This window comes from Aythya marila, assembly GCF_965140915.1.
Source record: "Aythya marila genome assembly, chromosome: 1".
NCBI lineage: Eukaryota > Metazoa > Chordata > Aves > Anseriformes > Anatidae > Aythya > Aythya marila.
The window spans coordinates 147,972,224-147,999,667 of NC_139042.1; the positions used below are offsets into that span (position 1 = coordinate 147,972,224).

A 27,444-nucleotide genomic window follows, 5' to 3' on the forward strand; every position below is an offset into this window, starting at 1 on the left:
GATTCCTGCAAGAAATATGGACCTTAACCTTGAAGAGCGGCTTCATAGTGATGTGACTGAACAAGAGGACTTCGAGCTGCGGTGGTAAAATTTAATGGACTTCTACACATGGCCTTAAAAAAACAGGAATATTTCTTAGATCTGATTGCCTTCTATTCAGTTTTGGCTAAATTTACATCAGTGCTGGCTTGGAGGGAATTGGATTGGAGTAAACACAAAATCTGCGATTCCTTGAAATTAAAACAGAAAGCAATAGACTCGGTGCTGCAGTAAGAGCAATCGCTGTTGTTTTAGATGAAGTTGTAACTTGTTCATATTGCATGTAGATCTGGAGTTTAGCAGTATCATATGCTGCTCACCTTCCTATTGTGATGTGTAGAAATCCACATTCAGAAAAAAAAGTTCTTCCATGACAGCAGCATCAGTACTTAGAATGATGGCCAGGTATCAGTTGTAATGCTAAAATTATAGCCAGCTCAGATTGGTTGTTGAGAATAGTCGTTATCCATGAGCCAACAAATTTAGCTGAGTCTTAACTTCATTAGCAGTGTCTAAATGCATTAGCCATATGCTCCTCAGCATATGGGTAAATACATAACAATTTATTTTCATTAGGGTTTTCTTGCAAGTGCTGCTAACCAAAGCTCCACTAGAAATGTTTATAGCATGACACGTCTCTTCAAATAAGAAGCTGGCCTTCTGCATATCAAGTCATCCTGAAAGGGTAGCAAACAAATACTTCCCCTGCCCTTTTCTGAAGTAGGAAGGTACAGCTGCTGTACATCTGATCTGCTGCAACTAGCTGTGCTCAGTTTTATGTTCAAATGAGTGTTAGAAGGCTCTGGAGAACTGCCTGTTCAAACATGTGCCATTAAATCCCCGGTATTCCTTGTGTGCTGTTCTCTGTCTGACTACAGTGCACTTTGGGTGTACCACCTCCATTTGGCTGAGGGAACAGTTCCTGAAATTAGGTCTTAGTCTTGATCCTTAGTCAAATGGATGCAGTGTTGGGAAGGACAGCCCAAGTTTGCAGAATGGACACTGGGACAGAGCCATGAGGGCTTAAGTGTCTGTGGTACGGGTACAAAGCAGTTGTTGCACGCTTGGGCTTTTGTTATATTGTCAAAAATAGGTGAAATGTTTGAAAATTTTTGACAAATATTTATGTAGTTTAATCCAGATATTAAAATTGCCTAGGTAGATACGGAGATGTAAGAAAGGGCCAATGTTGTCTGGGTGCTATAAAGTTCAAAAGTAATCTAACTCTCCACATACTCAGAGGCCTCAGAACTTGTCTAAGTGTAGACAATAAAGTGAAACCAGAATCGACCAGATTTGCACTTGAATCAGGTTTGTTTGAGGAAGAAAAAAGCAGTTTTTCAACAGGAAGTCTAAACAAACCTATGTACTTTAAAACCAGGTATCTCAAATTGCTACTGGCTTTTCTTTCTGCTTTCACTTTGCCATGCAGTGGAATGATTGATACAGTCACGGGGTATCCTTGTACTTTTTAACTTTTCATTTTATTTCCTTGCTATTATCTTTCCATTTTGTAATTCTTAAATATTTCGTGACTATTAAGTGATTTCTAATGATATACAGGGAAAAGTGAAAAATTATATTGGGACACTTCTAAATATTCAGGCAAAAGAAAAAAACAGCAACCTGCTCAACAAACGTTCTTCTTGTCATGGTGAAATGGAATTGCAAATGAGACTTACAAGCAAGAGAAAAAGACATTGAGTCCTAGATATAAGTTCTAAAATATTCCCAAATATATTGATAATAAATGCTGTGGGGTGGGGGAGCAAAACATTAAAATAAATGTAAATTACTCTTTACTTTTTTTTTTGTCACATTCTATAGGTGTTGTCCCAAGTATCTGATGACCTTTTCCAATGCTAGGAAAGTCAAACTTCCCAAAGTCTTAATCGTTTTGGCTTTTATTTGGTTTTATGTCTATATATTGAAGCAGCAGGTGGGAAGGCCTGGATGGGATAAAACACCTTGTGGCTTTGCAGGGTAGTTAGTCTAGGAAATATGTACAAAGAGGTATGAACAAGAAATTGGTGATTGATACATGAATTTTACAAGGGTTACAGCTTGCAAAGTGGTGAACAAATCCGCTTTGATAGGTTAATACTCAAGAACATATAATGTTCTGTGAAAAACATGAGGCAAGGCAGCTGGGGAAGGGTGGCATTTGAGTTATCCTTCTTCATGCTGCACATGTGAGGACAGTCTTGGACAGGATCACCTTGCAGGCAAGGAGTGGTGGCAAAGCCTCCGTATCACACACAAGAAGGGAATTGGAAACCTTCGAGAGGGAAAAAGATGCAGTTGGTGACCTTATACTAAGGGTCTCCATTTTAATAAAGAGTCTCATATAGTTCATGACAGACAGAATTAGGAACCATGCAAGTATCTTGTAGTTATATTTGTGTTTATATTTTTCTCTGTATTCCCCCCCTCCCCCCCCAGTGCCCCAGGGAACCATCTCAGAGACCTCATAAATGTGAGATTTCATTTTCTAATGCTATTTCATTTCCTGGATGGAGGACCTGCCACAAGAAGACCAGACCTCAAATTATAATAGCCCTATAAATAACTCCCTAAGGCAAAAGGGAAAAAGAAAGCCTTTGAAAGACAACTGCAGATACAAACATGGAGGTGTTTGGGTTCTTGCAGAACCAGACTAAGAAGCTCCTAATTAGGACATCATTTATTTAGTGTAAGGTTAGTGGGCTTTTTGGGTTTCCGTGTTGTTTATCTCTGTGCTCTGTTTACTTAAACAGAGCATCTCAAAAGTTCTGAGGCATTTTGCTCAAGTTTAATTTTCTACAGTGTTTTGGTGTCTTTTGGCCTGTCTTTAGAGCCTGCTAGAAAATGGAGTTCCCAGGTAAAATTGAAAATGATCAAACTGACTAAAAAAACTACAAATCGATAAAAAATAGTTTGAAATTGCAACTTTCTTCTTTCTACGTGAAATCATTTTATTTCAGAAGACCCAGACCCAGGCTGTCTGCCTGCTTTCCACTGGAAATCTGTGCAGAATTGGCACATTGACTAGAATAAAAACATTCCCGAGGAATCGGCATGTTCTGTCAAAACATTTGAACAGCTCCCGTCTCCCTGAGCACAGCACTGTTACGGAGCCTGCAAAGGGAGCTCTGAGACTGCGACGCGGCTGTGCTGGCTCCTCTTCCAGCCTCCCGGCTCAGATCCACCTTTTTGCATAGTTATGGGCAAAGCGCTGTAGGTTAAGTTATATTTTGCAGTAGTGGGAGCAGGGAATGAGGTCTGTGAGAGCCTTTTGCATCCTGATGTGACCTGTGGAAAGGCTGAAGATGAGTGTGGTCTTTGTGCTTTCTCCGTTCTCGCGAAAGCAGCGTTTATATGTGCAGAGAAGTGAGGAAGGTGAAGCTGTGGGACCCCAGTACCTTTCTAGAGCAGCTTGGGTCAGCATAGTGGCCAAGGCCAGCTGGGCTGGCAAGGCTGAGCTCTAGGGGCAGGGTTCTGCTGTGGGGGATGCCTCTGTGTGGTGCCCCTTGCTGCTGTACGGCTCTCCACTATGCGTGAGTCCAGCCAAACAGCAAAGTTTGATCTTTGTGTCGTGGAGTAACAGTGAGTTTTCTTGTGGATACCTTTTGGGACTTGGATTGATAAAAAAAATTATGATAATAAAAAAATGTAATCTGACTAGAAGATGATACATAGCAATTACAGAATGTAACTAAGCAAAGTGTGTCTAGTGTCCATCCACACAGCAGGACACTGAGTGCTTTACTTTTGCTAACTATCTTACTCCTCCAGCACTGAGGTGAACAGGTCTCACTGGTGGGTTCTACTCAATACAAATGAGCATGAAAACCAGGCCTGCAGCCAATTTACCAGAGGTGCTGTCTATCTGTTGTTGAGACTAGTTGCTTGGGAATGTAATTTTATCATTCTTGTTACCAAAACTGATATCCCTGACTGACCACAGCTAAATTAGTTTTTATTTTTGCACAATTTCTGTGTAGTTGTGTGATAATTCATTCTGGGGGACAGCATGTAGTCAGTGGTTTGAACCAAATGAAGTTTTTCTTTATATTGGAAACAATGATGTGTACTAAGCAATGCTTTGCTGTGCCAGTGAACTAGCAGATGGTGCCTTTAAGGCTGCTCATGTGACAATAGCCCATCTGAATGAGCATCCTACCTACTTTTCTAAACCCTGTCTGGCAGAAAAATCCTTTATAAGGTAGCATAACAGTAAACAAGGTGCAAAGGCAAGCAGCTAAACGCATGTGCTTGTCTCGTACACTGTAGCACATGTCCATGCAGTTCAGAGGCTTTTTGATAAAAGCGGCATCATTCAGGAACATGATGGAAGAGAATGATCTATGCCATGCAGGCCAGGGAGGGCAAAGGTGGCTTATAAACAATCCCTGCCTCTGTTTGGGTTAGTGGCAGCACGGCGATCTTGTAGGGGGTGGGATGTGAATGTGAATTCCTAACTCTTTTACTTATCCCCTGGGCCAGAAGAGCCAGATGTGTTGCACAGGCAACAAATTTAATCTGTGAATGATCATTCCTGATGGATTCCCTCCATTCAGTCCAAAAGTTACATTACTGGGCCACAGCCCACTTCAAGTAGACAGACAAGACCACCCAATCTGATGCCTTTAGGGAAGGGAGAAGGTGGAATTACCGTAATGAATAACTTTATGCAAGCGGTTGTACACACTGTGGCCAAAGTTCATATACTGGTGCCTAATCCAGCTAAAGGAACACGGGAACCTAAAAGTCTAACTGCATGACTCTCCTAAGTTAATAGGTGTTGTTACCTTCATGTGCTGCTATAACTCCTCTTATTTAATTACCCCATGTTTAGTACTCTGCACTTGTAAATTCTGGCTTGAGCATAAACCATGCTGACAAAAGTATGTTCACCTCTGCAACTGAGGGGAAGGGAATTTACTATTCCCACAGTCGTATGGGGGGAGAAAAACCAGTGAAAATCCTTCTGTGGACAACTGTGGGAAATATATGTTAAAAGGCTTTGAGATCTCACACAATGATGAGCTCAGCTATTTGTGTGAGAGGTAACTGGCTGAAACAACCTTGTTAGAACCGAAGCCTCTTAACGTACTGTATTACTGCCTTCCAAAGGTCTGACAGACTCAGATTCTTGCAGGCTCACCACTGTCCAAACACAGCAGTAGTTGCTTGATTTGCAAAAAGCTCATCATCTGCAGAGGCAGACCTGGAAGAGAGGTTCTGGCAGTTCTGTAGGTGAAGAAATTGAGGGCTCTGGCTACACCAGTTTTTCTGTACCACCCCTTGAGACCAACAGCCGAGTGTCTGCTGTCTTTGGCCATGGGAGCAGCTAGTGATCGACTCCTCCAAGACTGCAGAGAGAGGCTGTGGCAAGGCTGTAAGCTGCATTTGCATCCAGTGGGCTCTTGCTCAGCACCTCAACCACCGCTGCCTTCTCAGAGCCTCTTGTTGCTGCAGGAACAGTTTACGTTACACAGAGGAGGATAATGGCTCAAAACATCTCCGCTGGAATAAACAAGCATCTTAAGTTGAGAGTTCAAACACAACTCGCTTTTCCGCTCCTTCCCTAGTCAGGCTGGTTATTTTTGTTTGGCTTTGGAAAAAAATATGAATAAGTGTTAAATTCATGTTTAAAAGATTGCCTCTCTTCAGAGAAATTTGTTATCCTTTTTCTCATTTTCAACAAGGAAAACTTGCTTTTGCAGCAGAGATTTTGACATTAAGTGTCTTGATAGAATAATAGGCGTGAGATGGATTGCAATCTATTGCCTCAAGACTTTGCCAATCATAAACTAAAATCAGTTAATGCATTGAGTTAAATCTTGCTATGTTGTGAAATGTGCTAGTAGTATTAAAAAAATCAATCCAGAAAATATATTGATCATATTATCTCCATAGCAACAAACAATAATGGGATAACGTTAGCTTAATAATTGTGCTTTGTGAAAACCTTTCAGAATAATTACTGCATTGTGGTCTTTTCACCATGTGGAATGTAATAATGTTTCTTCCTTGACTGCAGTCACCATCAGCACTGCGTCAAGAGATGCTGTTTTTGTGTGCATGCATATGTATCCATGGGTAATTTTGCTCCGGGTGAAACAATTTAGCTGACTATTTTGGGACCCATTTTTAAATGGTCAAACAATTGGCAATTGTTTTCCGTGTGGTTTGTTTTCCCCCCACCTCCTCCGACAACTGGCTACTGTAAAAAGAGGCCGTTAACATTCTTCCTCCTGCCTCTCTCTTTACACCCAGCAAAGGTTTTGGCGCCTAACCAAGCTAAATGTCCAGCTACTATGTTAAAGATTTGGGGGAGAGAGGAAAACCCTGCTCTAAAGCCACTGCATCAAAGCTGTAGATTTAATTGAATTTAATCTGTCATCCTCTAGAAATAACCTGTTCCACAGGAGCAGAGATAGCTGTCTGTGTTCTGGAGGATATGATTCTCTTTGGCATCCTGCATTGTCATATAATTAACCTGGGGCTGTTCTTAATGAGCATATAGAAATTCTAATATATGTGTATGAGCACAACAGTTTTAGCCTGAAATTTAGTGGGATAGTGAGGGATAGATTCTTACACTCTTGGTTTTTATTTTTAATTCCAGATTGACCCCATAATTTTGCATCTGAATTAAAAAGAGGTACTGACCCAAGACTTCTGAAGAGGCCAAGTTTTTAGAATAATCAAAACAAACAACAACAACAAAAAAACAACTTAATCCCTGGAGTATAAGCAGCCCTAAACTGTCCTGTCCTTATGAAAACCCTCAGGGGCCTTACAGTGATTCAGGAGTCCATTCACTTTCTGGTCATGCTGTGGCATTTCCTGATGTTTTGTCCAAGGGCTGGGTTTAGAGGTTGGCTAGTAAAGAGCAAGCTTCTGCCACTTCTCTTATCAGCAGGAGCTTCCTTGTAGCTTTGGTAGGGTGTCCTGCTTCCCTCAGTGGTCTAGTGGGATGCCCCTTTACTTCCCAGGGCACAAGCAGATGCCTTATTCTCTACTATTGACTCCTCCAGCCCTTTTTCTGGAGGACAAACCAGAGAATAACAGTGATGTTAGGTTAAGTTTTTAGCATAATATCTTAACGTTGCAGCTTATTATTTCAGGTCTAAACTCCAAACAGAATTTGTCTTTCTAATATCAATAAATTTGGATTCTTACTGTTTACCAGATCGTACTCCCTTTTTCTTTGAGGACCTGCAGGAGGAAGCCCTTACCTTGGAACTGCTGATGAGCATTATAGGACCGCCTTGGAGCCAGGAATGTCCAAACCCTCAGCTCTGTCAGGGATGGCAATTTGGTACTGTATCCGTAAGAAATGCAGCACAGTGCAAGAGCAGACGGTTCTCAGTTTGAGATGATGTCTTCATCAGGAGCTTGCTTATGCTGCTGTTCCCTGCACCTCGTTTTCCTCTACAGTCCCTCCAGGTTGTTGCTTTACAGGGAGGGTGTAATGGAAGAGTTGTGTCCTGTCCCAGGAAGTACTTACTTCTTGTCAGTGCCCTGGCCCTCTGGGAACAGAGCTAACTCACAGGGAGAGGGAAGAGCAGTGGTTGCTCTCAGCTTTGTGCCTTGTGCCAAGGCATCCAATTTTTTGGCCACTGAATGGGGGTGCCAAGTGTTTCTCTTCTCCTCTGGGTGCAGGTGAAAGCAGCTGTGACAGGGCAGCTAAATGCATCAGTTCTGTGGAAAATACCTGCTATTTGCAGGTGTGTAGTGTCATTCATTCATTCAAAAAATATATATATATTTGGACAGATTGACAAGGTGCACTCAAAGTTATGACTGTGCCTTTGTTGTGGTGCCCTGTGCTCACTTTGGGTCCTAGCCTTGCTGATTGTGAGATCCATCCCAAATTTTTGCTCCACTGAAGCCTCCTGTGTAGTTTCCTTGTGCTATCCCAGCTCTTGCTGTTCTCCCTGATTCTCTCCCCAGCCTGTGCTGGGCTTGGCACTGTGTGTTTCAGTCTGCCTTGTTCCAGGGAGGCCCAGTGTGGCTTTCCAGTACATCTGTTCTCTGTGCTTGGATCCCACCAGCTACCACCTGGGTGGCTTGGGTCTTGAACAGTGGTTGGCTTCAGAACAGAACGTGAAAAGTAACTTACCTTAGGAAAACAAGGAGATTTTATTGAAATAATTATTTTAGGCTAGGCAAAAAGTCAACTGTGTGGTTTGATGTGGCTTTTGGGGCTGCAGCTTGTCTTATTCCAGAAGGAATAAAACTATTCCGTTCTGCATAGGATCTCACAACACGTTTCTGTCTGTAGTGGCTTAGGCTAAGGCTGTCCTACCTGGTTGACTGTGTGTCTGGGAGCAGGATGGAGCACATAAAGTGTTTGTTCACATGGCTAGGGTGAAAGATGCTCATAGCTCAGCAGCCACATGCCCCTTTGTACCCTGCTGAACGTATGGGCTCACCTTGGGGCTTGTGTGTGTCAAGCTGATTTGTCAGCCCTTAGCCTCGTGGCTTTTCCAGAGGTGCCATATGATAGATAGGAGCAAAAATGGCTTTGTCCAAGCTACAGATAGCAGCATGCTTGGTTCTGCATCAGAGGGCACTGCAGTCTATAGGGACATTTTTCTGCTTTCATGCTTGAGAGCCTGCATCCATATAAGGTGGGAATTCAGCAAGAGGAAGCTGGGCTTGTCCAGCTATGTTAAAATACGGAAGTAGTCCCGCTATCCTCCAGTAATGCATTAAGTGGCATGATTAATGTGTCACATGTAATGCTCTTTCCAGCTCTCTGCCTTTGATGGAATACTCTGCGTGCAGTGCAGTGCTTTGATTTGGGCACTGGTTTGTGTGCTAGAGTTGGCACAACATATGATCAAAATCTGGGAGCTGAACATGGATGGAGCTTGTGATAATCTTTAGTTCCTTCGGATTTTTTTTATAGTTTCAGACTTGATGGTTACAGATAATTAAGTGATATTGATTTTTATAATCAATTCATAAACCACAGCAGAGACCCCTGGCCCTCTGCAAGGGAAATGTCTCTGAGGAGGCTGAGATATTATCACCCACTGAATGAGTAATGTTGCTTCCTAAAGCTGAGGGTTTTCTTGAAACCCACCTGTCTAAATAATACCTGCTTGGGTGCTAGTGAGTTAAGGTGATATGAGATAGCCCAGAGTTTGAATCAGAAAAGGGCTTAAGCACTGTGACTCCAGTTCTGTAGATGAAGAAATAAGATTTGCATATGGATGTGTAACTTTTCCAGTATTTTTTTTCAGTCTGTTTGCCCTCTGTGGTTCCAAAGAGAAACTGTTGCACAATGGGATTGGTTAATGCCTTTTATCCTGAAAAATGACATTTTCATAACCTAGAGGAATCTGTTATTGCTGGAGCTGAGAAGGGGAACACTCTTCTGTAGTACAGAAAATACCTGAAGGAAAAGAGAGTCCCTGCCTCCCTTTCTTGGGAAAGAAGTCAACTTTCATTTCTCCAGATGCCAACTTGTTGCCCCCTAAAACAGTACTGCATTGTCAGAGTATTCCCCAAATGTTTGTTTCCCTTAGATTTAACTGGCATGTCTGCCTGTCTGTCCTCCAAGAAGAAGCTCTCATTTGTTTAGATCATGCAATTGCTGTTTTGCTCCTCTTAAGGGAGGCCAGCAAAGAAAAGTAATAAAACTCATTCACCATTAGTGATGTGCTGAATGCTTACGCTAATCCATCTGAGAGCCATTGAGCGCACAGTGAAAATACACATTGCAATGGTCTTCTATTGCACAATGAATTCCCTCCTATAGAGAGCACTGTAATTCTCTGTATTCCTGTTGTAATTTGAGGATGTAGTAATATTAAGAAAGGCAACAAAGACAGTTAGTGATCCAGTGGAATTACGTACAAGAAGAGAGAAAATCTTATTGTGTGGGAGAGAATTGTCTTCTTTCCAAACTGAGTGCAACTTAGAAGAGATTTAGTTGAAATTACACAGTCTAGTAAAAACGAGATCCATCATTCATTTCTCTCTCTTTTTTCCAATTTCTTTACTTCTTATAAATGTATATTTATCACAGGATCACAAATTGCCGTTTGTCTGTAAGACCTCATAGAGCCTTTCATGAACAAACATTGCACAAATTGTATTTCTCTTTGTACATGTCTTCATAATAACATGTTTTCTGTTTTTGATAAAGGTTCCCAGAAGCTTGCATAGATGTCTTCTGTGACATTTGCTATTCAATAAAATAAGGGCCAAGCGGGTTTATATGTTATCTAGACAATAGTCTTAATAAAAATAGTAAAGTTGCAATTACAGCTCTACAGCAGATATAAACAAGGTCTAAGCTAATGACAGACAACTTCCAAATAGATAAAAGGAAATATGACTTTTGCCAGTGTAATCAGTCTGGAGAATTCATCACTGCAAGAATCAGGGAGTCAAATACAGCAGCTGGAATAATTTGGGGGTCTGAGTAATTTTATGACTAATTACATTTATAGCTATGCATATTATGATAAGAGTAATTGAATCCAAGCTAATAGTTGGGTGAGGAAGAAACCTATTTAAAACATTTTAGAGTTAACTGCGTATTTGTTGGTGGTGTTTTGTTTTTTTCCTCTTGCTTTTCTCTGAAGCCTCAGGCATGTGATATGTCTGAATGTTCAGAAATAGATCAAATTTGTTGATATTCCTATCTCATTTCTATCTATGCTGTCTGTGTTTCAGTGGCAGAGAAGGAATGGGTTTGTAAGACATCAAGAAGGACTGAGGAACTTGCAACTCATCTCTGGCTCTGCCATTGACTTCTTGCATGGCATTTGGCAAATTGCTTAATCTCGTGTACGTCCAATTCCCCACCTGTGGCAGATGGGCACTTACCATCCCAGAGATGTTGTGGAAATGAACTTTGTAAAGTGAAATGAGAATGAAAGTAGAAAGACAAAAGGAAAGTGAAAATCTTATTGCAGCAGGCCAAGTTTATGTTTGAGGCCATATCTACATGGGAATGCTTTGGAAAGTTAAGCTGAATCAACTAGAAATGTGATTGCACTGTGCATATATAAAATTTTCACTAGAGAGGAGGCTCTTTTATTCTGGAAGTGGCTGTATGACACCTTAAGGAGTGTAGGACCAGAATAGATGCGCTGGGTTATTGATCCTTCACTCTGTTTTTCTAAGTATTCCCATCCAGCCATGTCCTCTGCATCAAAACCCTCCTCGAGGTTCCTGCCTCCGGTATTCTGGCTGCGAGGCTGTTCTAAAATCTTACTACTTTGAGAGTCTGTAACTTTCATCTAATTGCTAGCAACATTTATCTACGGCCAGTTTATATTCATTTGATCTTTTAGTAATGCAGGCCTTTATATTAAATAGATATTTTCCTTCCCTGATGATTACTCCCAGTACATTTATAGACAGCAAGCATATCTCCTCCCTTTGGTCTGCTAAAATGAACCTTTGGTTTGCTAAAATGAACTCTCCTAATTACTACTTGTAAGACAGGCCTTCCGTTCCCCGAGGATCCTTGTAACCCTTCTCTCGACTTGTTCCGTTTTTAATTCATTCCTTTTGAATGTGGCTCATCAGATTTGCATGCAGCATTCCAGAGAAAGCATACCCCAGATTTGCTGCGATTATATTTTTCACCATGCTTGTTGTTCATTGTTATCCTGTGGTTGATATGTCTATCTGAGGGTTTCCTTCTCCATCGTTTTCAAACAATCTGTTATTGCAGAAAGTCTTGGAGATAATGTAGTCCCTCTGAGGGCATGAAGTCTTGCTTTGAAGTAAAGGCTCTCATTCATTGCTGCTGTTCAGGTTCTTCAGCTCATCCAGTTCTTCTGATCTGCAGTCTCAATCTATTTGCTGACGATGTCTTTCACCACAGAATCATGAGCACACTTGGCTAAAGTCTCTCTGCTTTCCTTGCCGAAGTCAAGTCCTCAAAACACTGAGCAAAGTTTGTCCCAAGCCTGACCCCTGAGACACTTATGGATTTCCTCCTTTCATGCCTGTACTCTTTTTCCTCATCAAAGTCCATACTAATTTCTCTGTATGCCCCAGATCGAATGTATTACCAACATGTGTACATCTTCCAAAGTACTCTTACCTGCAAAATGTGTTATCTTCCCAAAGAAGGATACACAGGGTGTATCCAATTTTTCATTCCTCTCTCTGATGCTCTTCCATTAGGTATTTCTGGCAAAGCAGGGATGCCAGGTTGTTGCCAGTGGGCCAGAAGTGGTGCACAAGGGAATGTTAACCAACTGCAGCTGCTCTGTGCAGCCATGCCTCTTAGGCAGTGCTGGGGCTTACAACTTAGATGTTAAAACAAGTAGTGGTGCGTGTGAGAAAATTTGAGGACTGCATGTGTTCCATGCACTGAGAAATCCTGCATGCTATTGAGGTCAGGCTTGCAATTGTGTATTTACTTGCTTGGCTTCCCTTCTCTCCCGCTGTCTCTTCAGTTACCAGCCTATTTGAATCAGCCATTAACCTGGTTAATGGGGAGAGACAGCAAATACCAGGAAGGATGATGTGCTTTTCTTAATTCCCTCTTGGAAACCTGACTGTTTTAAACTGTAAATGTCTCAAGTAAGGGCTGAAAAGGGTCCAAAACATGTCTAGCCTTTGTAATGCAGGCACACCCAGGCAGAGGAGAACAGGAAGAAGCTGTTTTCTCCTTGGGACTTTACTGGGAAGAGATCTTTGGGGGTGAAAGGGTAGTGCCTTGCCAAAACTGCCCCGATGGCTTTGAGCTGGTCGTGTGTGCAGGCTGTGGGGTGGGGAACTGGCATGACTGAAGTGTATTGTGCCATCTGATCCTTTGAGATGACTCAGTCATCAAAAAGAGGAGTTGAGGCCCCTGGCCTCTCTGACCAAGGAGCTTGAACAGGTTTTCCAGACTCTGATATGCGAGCTGTTCATTGAAGATGGCAAGAGCTAGCACAGCACACAAACAGGAACCTGCCAACTTTTTTTTTTTTCCTTTAAGACCTGAAAAGGTAAAAGAAGAAAATATACAATTAAAAAAATTACCTGAACTAAATACCAAACAAATTATATAATGAGAACACATTGTCCACATTTTCATATGCAGATTCAATTAGTGTTCAGTTAATTAGCCTTTACAGATGAGGATTAACTTAATTACATAACACTAACCTCTCTTAATAACTATTAAGGGTAGGAAGGCTGCTTTTAATAAATTTGGAAGGGGCTATATGTGTTTTTTAAAATCCGAAATGGCATACACATAAATTAAACCAAATTACACACAAAGGACAGCTATTAAGGGCAACGATCAAAAGAAACAAACTATGTACATGGCTTGAAATCAGGCTGGTTAGAAGTTCATGCTGTTCTCCTCCTTATCTGCTGGCATCCTAGTGTTTTCACTGGGGTTATTACTGGAGATGATGTACAATCTAGGGGTCATTCCTTCAAAGTGGGCTGCAGTCAGATACCAGTTTGCTCTAATTAAATGTTAGCTTGTGTTTTGAAAAATATATATCTATATATTGATTAGGGGACTAGGCTGTTAGCACTTACAAGTGGTCCAAGGAAAAAAGGCACACAAAGGCCATTGAATAGTAAAAATCCCATCTATAAATGTTGTCATTCATTGCCATTATGTACTATAAGTAAGTGTATAGATTTTTTTTTTTTTTTTCTCTTGACAGGAGGTGTGGGTGCTCAAACACTGGTATTTCAGCTAATATCATAGTGAAACAGAACATCACTCCTGACTACAGGGAGGTGAGGGTGGGGGATGGAGCATATATGGGACTACTAATTGGGATGTGACATCTTTGGCTTCCAAGTCACAGGATTGAATCCAGGCTGTTTTGGCAAGGGGCCTTGGGGTGAACCAACCTAAGTGAAATGAGTTGGTGCTGCCTGTCCGGATCCCTGTGAGTGGGTAACACATCAGGTAACACCACCACTGGCATCCTCAAGCAAGGAGGTGCTCACGTGTGCAAATACCACCTTGCTCCCAGCCCCAGTGCTCTTTTAAGGTCAGGGTTGAGATGCACATTGCTGCTTAGTAGCCCTTGCTGCATTCTGGTATTGACTTCTAGAGTCCATATTTTGAGCTACTACCAGGAGCGTTTTCTGGATACCAGCAATGTAGTCCCCTTGAAACAATTTTATCTAGTGACCCTTACAGACTCTAGCTACGTTCGTGTAATTTATTTTCCAGCTGCAGCAAGCTGAAATTTTACAAAGCATCTTTCATGCACTTTGGGTCACCTTAAGCTTAAGTTTAAGCTTAAAGTCACATAAGTCCTTATTTTCAGCTCATGAGATTTGCAGGTATTGAGCAACTACTGAAAATAAGTCTGATAAGCCCCATGCTGACACAGTTTAATATCTTTATCAATGACGTAGACTGTGGGATCAAGTGCACCCTCAGCAAGTTTGCAGACAACACCAAGCTGAATGGTGCACTCAATACTCCAGAAGGAAGGGGTGCCATCCAAAGGGACCTGGACAAGTTTAAGAAGTGTGCCCCTGTGAATCTAATGAGGTTCAACAAGTCCAAGTGCAAGGTGCTGTACCTGGTTGGGACAATCCCAGACGTGAGTACAGACTGGGAGAACCCAGTGAGAGCAGCCCAGCAGGGAAGGACCTGGGGGTTCTGCTGGATGAAAAGCTTGACATGAGCAAGTGGTGTGCGCTTGCAGCCTAGACCAGCTGCATAAACAGGCCAGCAAGTGGAGGGGAGGGGATTGTCCCCCTCTACTCTGTCCTTGTGAGGCCCTGCTTGGAAAGGAGGAAGTTCTTCCCTCAGGGTGGTGAGGCACTGGCACAGGCTGCCCAGAGAGATTGTGGATGCCCCATCCCTGGAGGTGTTCAAGGCTGGATAGGGCCCTGGGCAATCTGATCTGGTGAGTTGCATCTCTGTTCATGGCAGGGTTGAAATTAGATGATCTTTAGGGTCCCTTCCAACCCAATCAGTTCTATGATGATTATGTGTTAGATACCCCCAAAATTAAAATGCGTAATGCTACTAGATGTTTCTGAAAACTTTGGCTAAGTGCCTACACCCATTTTCAGCAAGGAGGGAAGATGACTGCTGCAGATTTTTGAGACTGTGAGGCATTAGCAAGGTGAATATGCAATAAGGAGGATATTGCTGAAGGATCCATCTTGGAATGGCAGAATCTATTGAAAAAAGGGATGGGGGTACTTGAGCACCCCCCAGTCCCTTTTTGAAGCCCTTTGATTTGCATGCTGTACAGGCTGAAGTTTCAGTACCCAGTGTCTTGAGATAGATGGTTGGCAGAGGCCAGATTTTGCTCCCGCTGATGCAAACTCAAATCCTTTTTCCTTCCATAGGGGTTGCATCTGCATCCCTAAGAGCAGGATTTGGCCTTGCGAGTGGTTCTGCCCACAGATGCAGCCGATGATGCATGCTCAAAGGAAGGGGAGAATGCAAATTCCCTGTAGGGAGGCAACTGCCAGCCATGTAAACAAAGAAGCCTTCTGGGTGTGCAGCAGTCAGCCCACTTGAGCTGCTGTTTCCATGGTGTACCAGATGCTATAAAATATGCTTTCTTCAGGGGAAAAAAGCTTTTCGTACTCCTGCATTATCTTGTTTGATAATGCACTGTCATCAAGCTGGTACCTCGCTGTAGGAGCCGCATGCAGCAAGTCGTTCCTCCCTGCCCTGCCCTAACCCTTCTCTGAGTTGTTGTTGATGATGACAATTCATATTCTGCAGCTTCCAGACAAAGAGAAGGTCAAGTGATTTTTCTGTCTTGGAACAGCATTACTTACTACGTTTTTACACTTCATTGTTACCAATCTCTGTTTAATGTGCTATAGTTCCTCCTGATGTGCATGGTGTCATCTCATAATATAGTGCATTGTTTTGCTATTTGGTTTCTTTCTGTTTTCCTTTTATTAAAAAAAAAAAGAAAAAAGAAAAAAAGAAAAGAACCAAAAACATCTGTTTCCATTTTTTCCCTGTTCTCTATTCCCTAACCCCCACATTGCATCATTTTAGCTCCTGACTTATGGCCATTTAAACCACTGGGTACATGTCCAGCAGGCACAATTTCTGAGTTTGCTTCCTCATCATTGTGCTCACCCACTGGGTGGTCTTTGGGAGTTGAGGAGAGGTCTCTTACCTCCATTTTCATCTAGAACAGTTGCTGGCATTGGTCAGATATTCAGTTATCCTGTAAGCATTAAGTACAATTGCAACTGTAAACCTGGACAAACCTGCAATGATGACCCTTGGAGGAGATTAACAGTGGCTAGTGTTTAAAAAGAAATTAAAATAATAATAATAATAATAATAATAATAATAATAAAAGTTGCCAGTAGCAGTTATGAGGCTTGCTGTACTTCAAACACGACTCACAAGTGGAGGTTTTCAAGATACCTGTCTACTGGAAGCCATGTTCAGGGATGATGCTGTAAATCTGTCAGGGCTTTGTGGATGTGGCGTGTCCCCTGGCCCAGGAAAGTGGGCTGAGCACAGGCCTGGTTCTGTCATGCCACCGCCAGGCTTTACCTAAAAATCTTGCAGGGACTTCAGATAAGGCTGTTGATTTTGATTTATAGTTGCATATTATAACTGAATAAAAAAGAAACACTAAAAAATCTGAAGTTTTTATCAACTGTAATGAGGCTTTCTTCATCAACACTTTCTTCTTCCCCCTCCACCTTTCTCCTTCACCTTCTCTTTCCCTCTCAACAGCATCTCCGGACCACATCCCCGGTCTTGTCCCGCTGTGTTGCAGACAGGGATGCACACACATCTTGGCCATGCTCTGGCCCCCGACACCTCTCAGGGTCCCTCACATGCAATGTGCTGGTGTTTCACCTGGTGAGATGTGCAGCTGGGTGCTCACCACACTGTACCTGCCCTCAGAGCAGGGCCAAGACAGAGTGGCTGGTGGGGACAGGCACAGCAGGGCACGACATCCGAGTGACCAGGGCTGTGGGGAACAGGGGCTTTTGCTGCTCCCAAGGGTGCTTTCTTGTGGTCTCTCCTCATTACTTTTCAACTCCCTTCCTCCTCCTATCCTGCAGGTTTGCACTTCTCACTTTGTGGAGGGAGGAAAATAGGTAAATAAGTTAATTTTAACTCTGTGCAATCATTTAGGAGGCCTGGAGGTGGAAGAGCAGTTACTGGTTAACAGGCCTGCTCTGAAACGTGTTCTGCCTGACGCCACAGTAGCAAGCCAGAAGTGCTTCCAAGAAGTCAGATTTCTGGAAGGTTTCTTCACTGAATTGCTTAAAGCACAGGCGTGTTGTAAATAAAGAGAGCAGCTGGTAGATACAGGGGGGGCAATATGTGCTTGTCTCCTCGTGGTCCAGGGCAAAGCTTAGCCAGGGGGCTTGGGCTGCAGTTCGGGGTCTCCCTCCCTGGTGAAGGCCCAGGCCAGGAGGAAAGCGGGCTGAGCACAGGCCTGGTTCTGCCATGCCACCGCCGTGCTTTACCTCACATGCTGCCCTGGTGTGTTCATGTGGGCTGGGGATGCTCTCCTGAGCAATGTGGCCAGCGTGGGCCGATGAGCTGGGCCACGTAGTTTGCTTATTTGGGTTTTAAGTTAACACCTGAGGGGTGATAAGCGAGGCAAACACCTTTGATTACCAGAGTTTTTGTTTGTTTGTTTAGTGTGGTAAAATGCTCTCAGTGCATTAACAGGTTACGCGGTCTTGTTTATTTATGACTGTGGTTTATGTATTTATAACGGTTCATATCATTCTAGATAACATTCTTTAGCATGTCTTAAAAATAAGTAAGCTTCAATATCAGGCCTAAGTATTCTATTTTGTTAGTTTTCTCCAAAGAATGAAGATAGATCATAATAGCCTTCCTTGAATTAATATAAATGCAGATTAATGCAGTCAAATATGTTATTTTTCCAAAGACGAGTTACAAACACAATGCAGGATGATTTTCAAGTATTGCAGTTTTGTTAAAACAGATTTCTTTATATTCGCTTTTGGGGATAATTTTTACACACCTTCTTTCAGATTAATCAATTTAAATTCATTTAGGACAGTAACAATTTAGCACAGAGGCAGACATGTTTATATAAATGGATACCAATTTTCATCAATTATGAAAATGAAACACAGTGAAAATTCTAAAAGTTTGTTAAAATACATCTGCTTACTATTCTGCAGAATCTCCCAGGGGACTGCCTTGTGCTAAACTCCAATTTTGCTGGGTTGTTTTGTTTTTAGTTACATTATTCAAAAAAAAAAATCCCCACCGCCACCAACAAAAAAAACAACCCACAACCTTTTCAACATTCCCTCTGTTTCTCTAGTGTGTTATAAGTCATACTTATTCTGTTATTAATTTCTATGTCAGTTTTTCCATCCACACACGTATCAGAATAAGATTATGAGTCAGGACTCTGATCATGAAATTAATCAAAAATATTGTGAAATGGTAACATATTTCAGATTGTAAAGCTCTGAAAACATATTAATGGCTTTCCAGATTTTCCTTTTCCTTCAATCATCATTTGTAGACTCTCCTTTCAGAGATGGACAATAAGAGAAAGATGAGATTATCGGCTAATGCAGTGTCTCTCTTAGTTGAGGTTCAGAGCTTTGATGTGAGTGTTAGCAATACTGTGTAACAGGGTTTCTGGGTTTCTGTTAAGCGCTGTTCTAAAATACTGTGATGTTTTTCTTTTACCCAGGGCTTTTGGGAAAACCATACAAAGCTCATAAAGGAGTATGGACCTGTTTGTGGGTAAGCTTAGTTGTACCTTCAGCTGTCTGCTTTTGTGGGTCTTGCTGTTTGCTTTGGTTTGGGTTTGTTGGGTGGGAGAGGAGAATATACCACAATAAGATGCTCATTGAAATGCAAAGTGCAGTATTTCAGTCTGGGTGATAGAGGTAGAGGCTGTTTGATCACATGCAGAAAGTAGCCTTGGTTTATTTTAGTTCAGCATTTAGTGCTGGACTCCTTTCCAATATTAATTATTAATTATATAATATATATATTAATTTAATTAATTATTAATTAAAGTTTATTTTTTTTCAGAACTATACAAAGCTACCAGCACCAATATTCTCTTTATATTTATAATTAAATAATTACAACATATATACATATAATTACAACATATTATAATGTATTCTTTATATTTATGCAAAGATCAGAAATAATAATTTAATGTCTTAAAACAAACAAACAAACAAAACCAAAAACCTAGTTTATGAAATAGTGTGAATTTGGTTCAGCTATAGCTGGCTATCTTTACGCAAAAATACTAAACTTAAAATACAATGAAGTACAGTTTAGAAATGAGGCATTCATTTCTCTATATCTCAGCTGTGCTCCCTTAGCAGGTTATTCAGAGTAAAGAGGTTTTAAGTGTATTTCTTCATCCAGCACTTCCACATTTCTGTGATCTTTATTCCTTTTCTGAGAACTACTTTCCTGTTATTGCTTTAAGTGGAAATGCACTTATTTCACGGTAACTTCTATTGTTTTGGTGAGTTGGTGTTTCTAGCATAATTATTACTTCAATAGATAAGTATCAAGCAATGTCCATGAAGTAAAGACAAGATCAAATTTTTGTCCTGTGTTCTCCAGGAGTTTTATGAAACTCTGTAAAAGAGCATATATGAAAGAGTGTATGTATTTGTTTAAAAATACTATAAATACACTTTGGACGTTCTTCCAGCCAAAAAAGCTCTATCAAAAGGAAGTCAGACTCAGCCATACAAAGCATTTGATGCTCCAGTCACAGCCTTCTTGTGGCATTTATGCTCAGCCCTAAGGACAAAGTGCTGCAAGAAGCAGTAGAAATAATGAATTCCAAGGGTTAGGCACTTGTCTAAGAGGAAATAATACATTGTCTTAGCTGGCCAGGAATGGAGAAATATATTCATTAACACTGTGGCAATTTGTATGTTGTGTAACAAATGCAAAAGGACTGAGGCTTATTATCTCTGTGACCTTTGGTGTGATGCCCTTAAATGACAATAATGCAAGAACAGTGGCATTCATTGCTCAGTGTATTTCCCTCCTTATTAATATCATGCCTATTTTTTCTGAGCTGAACTTGAGACAAGTTGCTATTTAGTCATCTGTCTGTTCACTTGGCCAGGCAGAGGCAATGTCATGGGAGAAAGAGGTGTGTAATTTCTGTCTGTGAGTGGATAGATAGAAAGTTTCATTTCTCCCATCTACCCAGTTGACAGGGAATGAAACCTCTGGGACACCTCATGGGCTGCAAAGCTGGATGGTGGTGGTAGTGGTCAGCCAGGACAGCTCTGCTTCCCTGCGATCCAGTAGGTAGGAGGAGTAAGCAGATTGAGCATAACTGCATACCATTTATTTTGTGCTTGGAAAATTTAATTCGTGAGGGATCCAGGATATTGGCAGAGAATAAATACTGCTTTTGATATCTCTCAGGAAAACGAAGCTAGGCTCATACATTGCTGTGCTTGAGGTAAGCTTGATTTGTAGTTGAAGGAAAGCATTTTCAAACTTTACTTGTTGAGCTGGTGTTCAATAGATGTGTGTATGTGTCGGGGGGTGTATATCACAGTCCTGTCAATTAAAGAAATTCCTTCTCTGTGCATCTGTGTGATTCTTTCTGTGGTTCTTTGAAATAGGCAGTAAATGGTAGGTGTGTTTATGTGCACGGCCCCAGCGAAGTATTGGATCTGGCAGTTGGAAGAAGATGTGGCATTTTGCTTTTTCCAGATTGAAAACTGCTTTCCAATAAGCATAAAGAGCAATGATCTTTATTTCTACAGTGGTGAAGTGAGTTGAATACAAATCTTTGGAACTGAAGCCTTTTTTTTCTTTCTAAGGTCACTTGAATAGTCTGAATGATACCATCACAACTGTTTTCTTTTGTGTGTGAATTGGTTTCCTTGACAACAGGATGTCAAATCAACTTTTCAGCTTTAATCAAGTCAAAACAATATATCCCTTCCATTCCAAAAGGCCTCAAGTCGTAGAGAATTATTTCAAGTAAGGCTTTTGTAGGTCACAAAAGCATTTTTTTCTTTCGCTTCCGTGTGCTGATCCAAAGGAGAGGTGATGGTATTACTCTTTTATATAGAGAGACAATGCAAATTGTCTTTGGATGTGTGTGTGTGCTGTGCAAACTGTCTGATTTCATATAGAGGTGGCTCAAGATGGAGGCCAAGCGGGAAACAAACAGCTCTCGTTCGGTGCAAAAGCAGAGCTGGAACAAAGGGAATTCAAGCCACTAGCGTAGTTTTTGAGTAGATCATGCAACAGAATGGTAGTTTTTGGTTCAGCTATATTTTGGAGCACCTTCTATATAAGAAATCTCTGTACATGCTGGTTCCCATACCAAAAAAAAAAAAAAAGTGAAAGACATCCTGTTTGGAAAGCAATCTACTCTTGGTTTCTGTGGAACTTAGTGATTTCTGTCACTTATTTTTTGGATGTACTCTTGTTTTGATGCTTTGTTTTCACCCTACAATATCCAGTTGTTCCATTTCAATTGCAGGCTTTGACTACTGGTGAGAAATAGGTGGTAAGAGGAGGCAGGGAAACAAAGAACTTCTGATGAGAAATGAATAGGACGAGCATACTTGATAGAGTAAGAAAAGTGATTGCTACAACATTAGCAGAGATGTAGTGGCTGAGTTGACTTTACTTTGTATACACACTTTGTATTCATGTAACCACTTAGTGCAGTTGCATTATTATGACTTTACAACGCTGTAAGTGAGTATTAATGATTTGGAGTGGGAAAATAGTGCCAAAATAAGTAACAGACTCTTGGCCCAGCAACACTCCAGCAGTGAATGATCAGAAAATACAATATAGCCACAAGAAAACAGGTGACTGAATGTATTCTGCCTTCAACCATAGCAATATATTTGGACATGGGGAAGAGTATACAAGTTTATAAAATAGACCTCACTCTATGTAATCAAAGAGTAAGAACAGAAGATTGAAATTCAATGTAATTTGTGGGGTGATACTCTTTCTTCATGTCCTTTTGCATCTGAAACAGCTTGCAGCAGATCAAATCCAACTCTTGCTCTTCATTCATTTGAACTCTCAGCTTCAACCTGCTGTGAGAAGTCTGGCCAACTATGTAGTAGAATAAGTGCTAATGATGACAAGAACAATGTAGAAGGAAGAGGTAAAGGGATGAGTCCAAGACAAGAAAGAATAGGGTTCTTGGATTAAACCAACCTTAGAAAGGAGGTGGCAATCAGGGAGTTTGAGTCCAGGGCTGTTGGGCTGTGTACTGCTAAAGGGAGTCAACAAGCTCAGAATCTGCATTCTCTGATGGCGGGGAGGAATTATGGAGACTGTTTCTGATGAGATCCAGTTGTAAGCCATTCTCAGTCCCCAGTAAAACCACCAGCACCAGATTGCATCTACCCATGCTGAGCTTCTGCTGGGCACCAGCGCAAGCATCCCAGGATCAGCACAGCATCACAGAAAGATGTCAAGGTGCAGGTAGACAAATGGGTACATGCATGCACTCCTGAAGCGCTTTGTGAAAACACCGATGTGAATGGAGCTCTACTCCCATAAAAAGAGCATCTTGTTTTGCATCAGGTTACTTCAGTACATTTTTAGAGTAATATTCAGAAAGCAACTTAAAATAGTGTAGAAAATTATCTTAAGGTGTTTATGGAATTACACATTGTCTGATCTTTTTTGTTTGTTGGTTTTTGTTTGCTTGGTTTTTGTTGTGGTGGTGTTGTTTTTCCTTAAAGACTTCCTAATATTCCTTGAATGATTTTCTAATAGGTCATTATTGGAACCAAGATCGAGTCTGGTCATTTAAATGGTTGGCTGGTTTAAAGGATTAGGATAGATCATGGAGTCAGTCATTAACTTGAAATGTGTCCAGAGCTTAGTTGTGATGATAAGCTACACTGGCAGTTGACAGCTTTTCAGAAGTCTATGCAGCTGGAGTTTGTTCTGTCTTAATGCTTGACTTCTCCTCTACCCCCCCCCAGAAATGGTTGCTGCAGATGGCAATAGTTAGCATTTCTGCAGATGAGTCCAGAGCCAAATGGCAGTGGACAAGACACGGGCTTTTTTTACTGCTGTTCCTGGCCTCTGCATCAGGGCTGAGGCACACTGGTTAGTCCCTGCAGAGGTCTGGAGCTTTCCCCTTTTGTGTACAGTACAGGGACGTGCTTTTCTGGGATTTGGAAATCTGGAGCTTGTCATGAGTTGTTATCCTTACCAGCTATGCCTCCTCCAACACCACATTGAGAACCTAAAGTGGACTGGGGCAGGATCTCATCCTGCAAGGAACAACTGATATCTTCATCATGCACTTAATTTACTTGAGGAAGCAGTTTCTTTACTGCCATTTTAATTTCACAAACTTGATCTTTGTTTGTTTGTTTGCTTTGTTGTTGTTATTGTTGTGTTTTACCTCTTGGTTTCTAACCTTATTCTGCTTTATGTGGGAAGAGTAATCCTGGGACGGGTATTCTCATCTTTGTCTCTGAAGACTCATGTAAAGAAATAATTTAGTTTTATGAAACAATCTTATCCTGCTTGATTTCCTCTTTTACACTGGGGCTCTAACGGATTTACCACCTCTCCTGTGGTCCTTCATTTATTTTGATATTTTAAACAATTTACTTTTCGTATTTCAGTTAGAGAAAATCATTCCTGGGCAAGCATAGGGGAGGGAAGAAAAACAGGCTTTCTATTTCTGATCTATAGCTCCTCATAATCTGTCTCACATTTAATCTAATAAAGATTTTTGGTAGCCTCACTTGCCTGGATTTTTATTTTCTTTAGAGCAATACATTTATTTTTATTTTTTTTTGGACCAGAGTTGGGTCTTTCATAACCCGTCAAGATTTATTTATTTTTCTCACATTATTTCCTTCTTTATCTATTGTGATAATGCTCTTTGACTCTGCTGGATTGTTGATCACACCTAGAACTGCTCTTCTGAATTAGTTCTCTTTCCTTTAAATACCTGCAAGCTGTAGACACCGTACAGGAGAACCTTTAAATATGTGCCTAACTTTGAGCACAGGAGCAATCCCATTAAAGTCAATGGTGCTACTCAATGTGCTTTGAGTTAGGCAGAAGTTTATCTACCTTGATGAATCAGGGCAGTAAAAGAAACAATTGCATTTGTGCTTGAAAAATATTGTAACTGCTGTTGGTACACACAAACACCTAGGTTTATTGTAGCTCAAAGAAGTTAATGCGGAGAAAAATATTTCTTCCCCCTCTCCACCCTCTCTTTTGACAGCAGTTTGCATGTAGAAAATTTTATTGTTCCTCTGTGTAATGTGCTAGCTGTTCTCTCTGAAATGGAAGAGATTATCTCAAAAATTGACTGAACAATGGGGGAATCTTAATATTCTTAATTTAAACTCTCGGATTCCCCTCTCACTACTTTTTTAATTAACACTTTTGGAATTAGCTAATTCTTAAAAGTCTTTTTAAGAAGAACACAAGCCTAATGATATTCCTGGCTAAAAATTAGTGCCACGCTACAGTGCTACATCTCCATCCGACTCCTCACACTTAGCCATAATTAGGCACTGGTTACAGTTAGTTCCAATAGTTAAATCAAGCTGCTGTAATAACTTGTGAGTTACTTAGGGGTATATCATCACCAGTCTTTTTTCTCTCGAGCTAATTGGTCATGAAAACATAGCCTTTTGTGGGACTGAAGCCTAGAGATTTACTCAAAAGGTGGCATGTCACACTGTTTTGGGAATTGGAGTCTGGTGTTACTGTTATGGTTATAATAGGTTTGCTGCCTAATCGTTGTGAAGGGTTTAAGCTCTGTGCATGGAGACCTGTGGGATGCAGTTTATAGGCTGAATTTATAGTGAATTAGTTGACTAGTTTAATTCTGGCATGATTCAAATGTACTTAGGTCTCTGGGACATTGCAAAGTGATGCTCAGTGTACTAGTAATGTGGAAAGTGTTCGTTAATGAGCTCTTAGCCACGGACAAAATCTTGCATGTGGACTATGACCTCCCACAAGAACCATTCAACTTGAGCTTGTCTGCTCCGTGAAGGTTGGCTTTCATTTTGTCACTGTAGCCTCTTGCAGTCCAAGACAGGTCTGCAATCCAAGACCGGGAGCCCTTTTTTTCTAGGTATTCACAAACACAAGACCAGAGGCCCACCAAAATGTCATGGTCCCAGTCCTCAGTGCAGACAAAACCATTTGGATGGAAAAGTTTGGTGCAAGTGATGAATTCCTCTGGGTGCAAAACCATCCACGTCCCTGTGAGATTCCAGACGTAGCCCCAGGGTGGCTGCAGTGCAGGTATGTGCTCCCTGCTGCATTTTTTCCAAGTTTCTTTCCTCCACCCGTGACTGCACCATGACTCCACTGCAGCTGTCCAAGCTGACATAACTCAAAGGCCTGACGTAAGCTTTTACACCTCTGGAAAGGGAGTGTGAAATCCAACCAAATGAGGCCGGTATTTTATCCGCGCTTGGCAAGGCAGCAAAGGACAGTGTCAGTCAGCTGCACCGTGTTCCTGATGCTCATTTCTGTACTTGAAGAATGTGTGGCCTGATGAGGTTGTAGCTTCAGTTAGTGTTTGCACAGAGGGAAATTCCCTGGTCAGTACAGCTCAATTGAAGCAGTGTAGGTTGGGTGCAGAAAGGCTCTGTGAGACTGGCCACAGCTATGTCAGCTGTGATGACTGAAAGAGCAGTGCAGGCCCTTGCACCATCTGAGGAACCTCATTAAATTGAGGTCTGTTGCTCCGTGCACAGGTACCAGCTTTGGCTGAGTGGAGGTTGTACCTCTGCTTGCTCCCAAGGAGGTGTTTCTTAGTACCCATGTTTCCTTGCATGTTGGTACTCAGCTATTAAAGCATAGTCCTCGTGAGCTCCAGGTTAAGATTATTTGAAAACTGAAGTTTCTTTTTGAAAACATGCTGCCTGAGTAGAGTTTTACACCTAGTATACAATACAGGTGATCTTTGATCTCTACTGCCTGCTTCTTAGCTAATTAATACTTAAAATCATCATTTTAAAGGGTTTGGGATAGGATTGCTTAACAGATTGCCTCCTCTTAACTGTGTGACACTGTTATGATCAGCACCTGCATACCAGACTGTGGCATCCTACTTTAAGGGAGGAGGAGGGGATGTTCTGAGGGAGACCCATAGTTATAAAAACTAGTTTCCTAGTCTTAGTGTCACCTTGAATCTATCCTCTTCATCACTTACCAGAGCCTGCATTTGTTAATCTTAACAGGCTGTAAGGTCCACCTTGTAATTTTTTCCCCTTTCTACCATTTGGCAAGAAGTACGCTGTGGCCTGTAAAGACTGAAAAATCTGGGACGTTGTTTTAGTAAACCAATCCTATTTGGAGGTATAGGCAAGCAGCAGTGTTATACAATATGCACAGCAAAATCAATGCTTTTATTAGAATTTCCTACAGCAGCCAGAAGCATTGCTGCAAACCTGAAGCGGATGCATACCATACGTAATGTCCAGTAGCTATTAATGGTCGCTGACTTCACCAGCTATGTATCTGATTGTGAATTGGTGTTCCCAGTGCCATACATAGCAATTTTTAAATGAGGCTCTTGAATCATTTCCCCCTCTCTTTACACAGAGGGAGGAAAATGCATCATCCCTCTGATGTCCCCACCCCTTCCCTCTCTTGGCAGCCTTTGAAGCAGAGCAACTTTACACCAGTGCTGCAAATCAGGAGCTCCTCCTGCCCTCCTTGGTTGCCAGCACCTCACAGGCATGGTAGGTCACTCTCTACGGCTGGTTTAGCCTTCTTTGTGGCAGCCCAGAGAAATCCCAAAGTGACTTCTGGCTTCCTTCTCATGTGCCATCAGAAGCATCAAGGAAAATTGATAATTTTAGGTTGGATCTTAGGAAGAACTTCTTTACCAAAAGGGTTGTTAGGCATTGGAACAGGCTGCCCAGGGAAGTGGTGGAGTCACCATCCCTGGAAGTCTTTAAAAGACGTTTAGATGTAGAGCTTAGGGATATGGTTTAGTGGGGACTGTTAGCGTTAGGTCAGAGGTTGGACTCGATGATCTTGAGGTCTCTTCCAACCTAGAAATTCTGTGATTCTGTGATTCTGTGAAAAGGGATTTCTCTTCCCCACAATTGCCCCACTGGGAGCTGGAGGAGAAGGTACAGAGACGGAACTGGAAGCCATAACCAATCCATTGCATGTCCCAGTTTGCTGCCAGGAACTCCAGGAGGCAGGTGCTGGTCAGACCCCTCTCGCCATGCTGGGTGGGTGTCCTGAGAAAAGACTTTGTGGGGTCTCGGCCCTTGAGCACACCCAAGTGTTGTGAAGGACTACGTTTGGGATGACTTCCTTAGTTTCTTGGAAATTGTCACGTTTTCCTCCTTGAGGATTACCACAGCTTTGCCCAGGTATCTATTGAGGTGCCTCCTATTCCATTACTGTATCTTGTCCTTTGATGGTTACACCACCTGGGCTCTGGATTTTTTAATTTATTTATTTAT

General features: G+C 41.6%; 1 protein-coding gene across 2 annotated transcripts in view; it reads left to right on the top strand.

Annotated features, from left to right (window-relative positions):
- Window positions 1-27,444, top strand: part of TBXAS1 (thromboxane A synthase 1) — a 243,912-nt gene that overhangs the window by 71,417 nt on the left and 145,051 nt on the right. For both annotated transcript variants that reach the window (XM_082778122.1, XM_082778123.1), the window contains exon 4: window positions 18,675-18,727. In XM_082778122.1, coding sequence (XP_082634248.1) covers window positions 18,675-18,727 — 53 coding nt within the window. The remainder of the gene's footprint in view (window positions 1-18,674; window positions 18,728-27,444) is intronic.